This window comes from Carlito syrichta, unplaced genomic scaffold (genome assembly GCF_000164805.1).
Source record: "Carlito syrichta isolate Samal-C Ts95f unplaced genomic scaffold, Tarsius_syrichta-2.0.1 Scaffold143255, whole genome shotgun sequence".
In the NCBI taxonomy this organism is placed as follows: Eukaryota; Metazoa; Chordata; class Mammalia; order Primates; family Tarsiidae; genus Carlito; species Carlito syrichta.
In genome coordinates this window covers 129325-137199 of record NW_007087351.1, presented here as the reverse complement: position 1 = coordinate 137199, position 7875 = coordinate 129325, and the positions used below count along the sequence as shown (strand labels likewise).

At 49.7% G+C, this 7875-nt stretch overlaps 1 protein-coding gene across 1 annotated transcript in view; it reads left to right on the top strand.

Moving 5' to 3' along the window:
* Positions 1-3987: 3987 nt before the first annotated feature.
* The window catches only part of MMD2 (monocyte to macrophage differentiation associated 2), a gene marked incomplete at its 5' end in the record, with an annotated part of 17079 nt that continues 13191 nt past the window's right edge, over positions 3988-7875 (top strand). Inside the window, one exon of the mRNA XM_008050216.2 lies at positions 3988-4062. Within this exon, the coding sequence (XP_008048407.2) occupies positions 3988-4062 (75 nt within the window). The remainder of the gene's footprint in view (positions 4063-7875) is intronic.

Genomic DNA, 7875 nt, shown 5'->3' with positions numbered 1-7875 from the left:
TGTGCCAGGCACTCCCCTCCTTCCTCCCTCCCCCCCTTCCCTATCCGTGTCCAATGTCTGCTGATCCCATCCTTGTGCCCGTGTAACCGGTGATTGGCCCGCTTATGAGTGACAGCGTGCAGGATTTCTTTGTTTCTTTGGTAGTTCACTCAGTCTGATGGTCTCCAGCTGCGTTCAAGTTGCTGTAGAGGCCGTGATTTTGTTCTTCTTTGTGACTGTGTCGTATGCCATTGTGTTCCACGTTTTCTGTATCCAGCCCACTTTCGGAGGGCATCTGGGTTGGTTCCATGATTTTGCTGTGGTGAATAGTGCTACAGTAAACATGCGTGTGTGGGTGTCTTTTTGGTAGAGCAAGAATCCCTGATTTTTTTTTAACAGTTTAATTTATTTTTAAAATTATGGTAAAATAAACACAACGTAAAATTCAGCATCTTATCTGTGTTTAAGTTTTTTTTTTTTTTTTGAGTTGGAATCTTACTCCATCGCCCAGGCTGGGGTGCAGTGGCACGTTCCCGGCCACCGCAGCCTCGACCGGCTGGGCTCCGGCAATCCTCCCGCCTCAGCCTTCCAAGTAGCCGGAACTACAGGCGTGCGCTACCACGCCCGGCTAATTTTTGATTTATTGTAGAGATGAGGGCGACGAGGTCTCACCAAGTTGCCCAGGCGGGTCTCGAACCCACGGGCTCAGGCAGTCCACTCGCTTCGGTCTCCCAAAGTGCTGGGATGACAGGCTGAGCCACCGAGCCCGACCCCATCTTCTAAGTAGCCAGAACTACAGGCGCGTGCTACTACGCCTGACTACTGTGTTTAAGTTTTTAAGCTCAGGGACCTCCTCCCATTCACAGGCTTGTGCGGCCATCACTACCGTCATCTTCCCAAACTGAAGCTCTGTCGCTGCTAAGCGCTCACTCCCCGGCCCTTCCCCCACCCTGGCAGCCGCCATTCTCCTTTCTGTCTCTATGGATGCGACTCCTCTAGGGACCTCAGATGAGTACATTCGTGCAGTCCCGTTTGTGGCTGCTTATTTCACTAGGCACAGTGTCCTCAAGGCTCATTTGCAGTGCAGCGTGTAGAACCTCATCAGTGTTGAGACCGAGGCTCAGCCTTGCTTAAGGCTGCATGGCTGCCGTGTCCAGCTGGAGCCAGTTCTGGGATCCCAGGTCTCCCACAGAGCTGTATGTGCCACCCCCTTTCTGCCCCTCATTCTCCCCCCTTCTGGCCTTTTCTGAGCCCCACAGTATGAGATCCTGGGGCTGCCACAACAAATTGCCACCAACCGGGCGGCTCAGCACAAACTTCCCGACCGTTCCGGAGACCAGGAGACTGAAGTCAAGGGATGGCCAAGGCTGTGCTCCCTCCGAGGGTCCTAGAGGAGGGTCTTCCTGCCTCTTCCAGCTTCCCGTGGCTCCTGCCATCCTTGGTTTGTGGCTGTGTCACTCCAGTCTCTGCCTCTGTCTTCCTGTGGCCTCTGTGTGCTTCTGTGTCCAAATATCCCTTTCTTTTCCCTTAAAGGCACTAGTGGCTGGCTTTAGGGCCCGCTAACGAGCGTGTGACTGTGATGACCTTTAGCGTCCGCCTCTGTGATATGTGGATGAAGAGAATGGCTCTCACTTTATAGGTTGGGTTAAAGAGTTCAGGGACATAGGAGCTTTGAACAGTGCTCTGATTATAGTAAGTGCTCTGTACGTGTTAGTTGCTGTTACTGTTTTAGTTTCTAAAGACATGCAGCTGGACAGCACAGAATCATTGGTCAAATGGGCTCAGGGCTGTCGTTTGCCAGACGGTCACAGTTTGTATTAATACGTTACCAATTGCTGCGTAACAAAGCACCCTAGAGCATAGTAGCTTACTATAAACATTTATCATCCCTTAAGGCCTCAGGGGGCCAGAAATTGAGGAGCTCAGCTGTGTGGCTCTGGCTCGGGGTCTGTTTTGTGGGGGGCCGGTCTAGGCAAACCTACTCCCCAGAAGACCAAGGAGGCTCAGAGGCTGAAGAAAAAGGCTGACATATCCAGTTTCTTAGAAAGTAACATTTAATAGGGACATACAGACAGAAGCCATGTCTATGGTGGCAAGACAAGATGGAAATCCTGGCGCCATTATCCTCCAGATCCTGGGCTTATATACCATAAGGAAGGAGGGATTCCGAAGGGATATGAGGGACCACTGAAATACAATAACATCAAGGCTGTGTTAAGGGCAGGATTTGTGGTAAGTACCTGCTCTTACACAAGGAACAACAGATCAACTGGTGTTGTGTTGTTTTCTTTTTTTTTTTGAGTTGGTGTCTCACTTTGTTGCCCAGGCTGGAGTGCAGTGGCACACTCATGGCCACCCCAGCGTCGATCTGCTGGGCTCCGGCGATCTTTCCGCCTCAGCTTTCCAAGTAGCCAGAACTACAGGCGCATGCCACCACGCCTGGCTAATTTTTGATTTATTGTAGAGACAAGGTCTCGCCAAGTTGCCCAGGCGGATCTCGAACCCGCGGGCTCAGGCAATCCACTCGCCTCGGCCTCCCGAAGTGCTGGAATGACAGGCTGAGCCACCGAGCCCGGCCTACTGGAAATGTTAAAGGCCTTCCCAGAACTGGGGCTGATCTGAAGTCAACATGGCGGATTAACGGTCAAGGTGGAGCTGCTTTGTCCTCCACGGGGTCTCTTCTGTCATCAGATGTTGACTGGGGCTGCCTTCAGCTGAAGGCTTGAGTGGGGCTGAAGGGTCCACCTCTTCCCAGGGCTGGCGAGCTGCTGCTGGGTGTTTGGGGGATGCCCAGTTCTTATTCTCATGGGGTTCTCTACCACCACAGCCAGTCTCTCTGATGGTCTAACCTCAGAAACCACACACCATCACTTCTGCAAGACCCTATTGGTTCCCTGAGCTTTCCCTATGTATTGCGGGCTGGGAGTGTCCCAGGGTGTGAATACTCATTGGGTGCCATTGCAGGGGCTGATGCCATGCTGGTCACATGTATTGAGGGCCACTGCTTCCTTGTCCAGTGAGGCCATTGTGAAAACAGCCTACGTTTGTTGAGCACTTTTTTTTTCTTGCTAAGTACTGACTCTAATCCTTGTCCTGGTGGGTGCTCAAGTTGCTATATCACCCCTATGTTACAGAGGAAGCTGAGACTTAGAGAAGTAAGTAACTTGTTCCAGCTTACATAGTCTCCAGGCGTAGAGCTGGGATTTGAACCCAGGCCTTCTGGCTCCAGAACCTGGACACGAACTACTAAGTTCTTCGAACATAGACTGTCAAAACCCAGACAGCCTCCAGGGGCACAGAGTTTAGGACCTTTCACACATTTTAAAGCCACAGAATTCATTCTTCATTTGAAATTTTGGAAAAGGCCAGACTCGGTGGCTCAACCTGTGATCCCAGCACTTTGGGAGGCTGAGGTGAGTGGATTGCCTGAGTCCGTGGGTTCGAGAGCTGCCCGGGCAACTTGGCGAGACCTCATCTCTACAATAAATCAAAAATTAGCCGGGCATGGTAGCGCCCACCTGTAGTTCCAGCTACTTGGAAGGCTGAGGTGGAAGGATCATCCAGAAGGTCGATGCTGGGGTGACTGTGAGTGTGCCATTGCGTTCACTCCAGACTGGGCGACAGAGTGAGATGCCAACTCAAAAAAAAAGAAAAATCTTGGAGAAGCCCAGGATATAAAACAGAAATGCAGAGGTGCTCTGATTTAAGTAGAGGAGGCGCTGCCAGATCTGCACCTTCAGGGGGTGCCAGGCCCCCCGTGGGACCCCCGAGGCATCGCCACACTGTCCCTAGTGTGAAAAGGAGCCTGGTTGGAAAACAGCTGCCCTGGTCACTTGCAGATGGGGATTCTGGGGGGCTCACGGGGTCCTGGCTGGAGAGACACGTCGGCTCTAAGCTTGGCCCCCTCCCTGTCTGTAGGAAGGCACGTTTGTCCCGGGACCCGGCTCTGGGTGTGCAGCCCCTCCCCGCTGCCCCGGGCCGTGACCGCTGGCTTTTCTGCTGCCCTAGGATGGTGGAGCACTGTCTGCACATGTTCGACCGGATGGTCATCTATTTCTTCATAGCGGCCTCTTACGCGCCCTGGTGAGTACCGGCACGCTGCCGGGGAAGGCTTGGCTTCCTTTCTGTTCTTTGTTTGGACTGATTTATTCATCTGTATTGTTTTAGAGACTGGAGTGCAGGTGATGCGGTCATCACTTCCTGCACCTCAAACTCTTGGGCTCAAACAGTCTTCCCACCTCAGCCTCCTGAATAACTGGCCTTCTCACACCTTAGCCTCCCAAAGCACTGGGATTCCATGCGTGAACCACCACGCCTTGCTGTTTGAATCTCTTTTTATATTTGGCTGGTTAATCCACTGACTTGGCACGAAAGGCATAGGTGAAGAGACTCCCTCTACCTTGTTCTCTTTTCTGGGAGCACCTACTTAGTGCCAGCTTCTTGTGTATCCTTCTTGAGTTATATTATGGATAAAAAAGCAAATGTGTGTGTACATAGACATATGTGAATGTATATACAATTATAAATCTGTATTATACACATATACATATGTATCCACATGCACATATGCACTTACATTTTATATTTGTAAGTATATACATATACTCTATTTTTTTTTGGAATTGGGATCTCACTTTGTTGCCCAGCCTGGGGGTGCAGTAGTGCAGTCTCACCTCACTGCAGCCTCAAACTCCTGGGCTCAAATGATCCTCTCTACTCAGCCTCCAGAGTAGCTGGGACTCCATGCATGCACCACTACACCCAAATAATTTTTCAATTTTTTTTTTTTTTTGTAGAGATGGAGTCTCACTATGTTGCTCAGGTTGGTCTTGAACTTCTGCCTCAGTCTCCCAAAATGCTGGGATTACAAGCATGGGCTGCTATGCCTAGCTTATATTTATATTTCTACTTTCCTCTCACTTTTTTTTTTTTTGAGTTGGAGTCTCACTCCGTCGCCCACGCTGGAGTGCAGTGGCATGCTCATGGCCACTCCAGCGTCGACCCGTCGGGCTCTGGCAATCCTTCTACCTCAGCCTTCCAAGTGGCTAGAAGTACAGGTGCACTGTACCACGCCCGACTAATTTTTAAAAATTTTTTTGAGTGTTTGTAGAGATGAGGTCTCACCAAGTTGCCCAGGCTGACCTCAAACCCCTGGGCTCAGGCATTCCCCTCACCTCAGCCTCCCAAAGTGCTGGAATGACAGGCTTGAGCCACCTTGTCTGTCCTCCCACTTTTAATACAAAAGGAAGGATGCTACACAAACTGTTCTGCAATCTGCTTTAGTCCTCTTAGTCATGTAGCTTGGCACGTCTTTCTACACTAGTGCATTGAGGATTTCTCCATTCTTTTTTATAGCTCTATACTTGCCAGCATACATAACTGCATACACACTTTGCCACTCCTGTTTGTGGCTATCTGTGACATTGAGGCACTCCGTTCCCTGGCTGTGAAAAATGCTGCTGCAAGTGCATGTCTTTGTGCATTTTTTGTTTTGCACACATGCTTGCATATATTGGCTGGCATTGTGTGAAATTGCTGATAGCCAGCCTGTTTTAGCCTACAGAAGCAGCTCTCTCACACGGTTGAGCCTGATCTTTGTGGGCTGAATTTCTAAAATTGGACATTCTGAGTTGCAGGGGTAGGCACTGGCAATTTGGCTAAGTGTTGCCAGATAACCCTCCGCCAAGACTGTTCCACTTTAAACCCCTCCAGCAGGTGACTTAGGGTTTTCTTTAATTTATTATTTTTTTATTTTGCAGACTTAGGGTTTTCTTTAATTTATTATTTTTTTATTTTGCTATGTTGCTTAGGCTGGTCTTGAACTCCAGGGCTCAATCGATCTTCTTGCTTTGGCCTCCCAGTGTGTTGGAATTACAGGCAGGAACCACCATGCTTGGCCGTAACTCAGGGTTTTCTAACTTGATTTAGGAACGAATTCAGACAGTTCTGGAATAAAGAAATACTGAGCTTCACATTACACGCTAACAATGGGGGATCCTGCAGAGCCCTTGGCTGGGTCCTCTGAGAGAAGAGAAAGACGGCTCTGCACATGGTTGTTGAACTGAGCTCTGTGCCTGGGTGGTGCTGGTTTTGGGGCACTGAGGGTCCTGATCTTGGAGGGAGACCTGTGACAGGTCGTTGAAGGCACATTGAGACAGGCTTGTGCCCACACAGCTGTGAGAGCTCACAGGAGACACTGACCTGGGCTGGGGAGCACAGGAGGGCTGCCTGAGGAGGTGTGATACAACCTGCACTTGCATGTTGGCCTCTGAGGACTGGGAGCCATAGAAAGACTTTTTTTCCATTTTTAGCTGGGGGTACTTTCTTTTCTTTCTTTGTTTTTGAGTTGGAGTCTCACTCCGTCGCCCAGACTGGAGTGTGGTGGCCGCTCCCAGCTACCGTAGCCTTGACCTGCTGGGCTCCAGCGATCCTTCTGCCTCAGCCTTCCAAGTAGCTGGAACTCCAGGTACATGTTACCACACTCGGCTAATTTTTTATTTATTGTAGAGATGAGGTCTCACCAGGTTGCCTGGGCGGGTCTCGAACCCGCGGGCTCAGGCAATCCACTTGCTTTGGCCTCCCAAAGTGCTGCTGGGATTACAGGCTGAGCCACCGAGCCTAGTGGTAATTTCTAATTTTGGCTATCATAAATGGAGTATTCTCTGACTATTATTAGAAAGTTCAAAAAACAATATTCAAAAAACAATAGATGGCGCAGATGCAGTGAAAAGGGAACGCTCGTACGCTGTTGGTGGAAATGTGAATTAGTACAACCTTATGGAAAACAGCGTGGAGATTTCCCAAAGAACTAAAAGTAGAACTACCATTCAGTCCAGCAATCCCACGACTGGGGATCTGCCCAAAGGAAAACAAATCATTGTACAGAGAAGACACCTGCGTTGCATGTTAACCACAGCACGACTCACACTTGCAAAGATGTGGAATCGAACTGCTCATCAGCTGTGAATGGATAATGAAAATGTGCACCATGGAGTACTATTCAGCCACAAAAAGAATGAGATAAACCGGGCTCGGTGGCTTAGCCTGTAATCCTGCGCTTTGGGATTGCCTGAGGCTGCGGGTTCAAGACCTGCCTGGGCAACTTGGCGAGACCTCATCTCTACAATAAATAATAATTTAAAAAATAGCCAGGCATGGTAGCGCGCCTGTAGTTCCAGCTACTTGGAAGGCTGAGGCGGAAGGATCGCTGGAGCCCAGCAGGTCGAGGCTGCGGTGGCCGGGAATGGCCACTGCACTCCAGCTGGGCAGCGGTGTGAGATTCCAATTAAAAAAAAAAAAGAATGAGATAATGTCTTTTTCAGTAACTTGAATGGAACTGGAGACCTTCATCTTAAGCGAGGTAACGCAGGAATGGCAAGCCATCACCGCATGCTCGCGTGTGTAAGTGGGGGCTAAGCTCAGAGTTCTCTAAGCCTAGAGAATGGTCTCACGGACATCAGATACTCAGAAGGGGAAGGGTGGGAGAGGGTGAGGGATAAAAAATCACCTGTTGGGTGCACTGGGCACTAGTTGAGCGATGGGTACACGGAAAGCCCAGACTTTACCGAGATGCTGTTCACCATGTGACTAAACCACTTGTGCTCTAAAGCTATTAAAATTAAAAAATAAAAACATTTTTTAAAAAGCTGAAACAATGGACTATTCTTTTTTATTCTGTCTGCTGATAAACAGGCTTGGTTTGTATCTGTGGAGGCCATCTCTCTTATTTATTTATTTGTTTGTTTATTTTGAGTAGGAGTCTCATTCTGTCACCCAGGCTGGAGGGCAGTGGCACGCTCCTGGCCACCACAGCCTCGACCTGCTGGGCTCCGGCGATCCTTCCGCCTCAGCCTTCCAAGTAGCTGGAACTACAGGTGCGTGCTACCACGCCCGGCT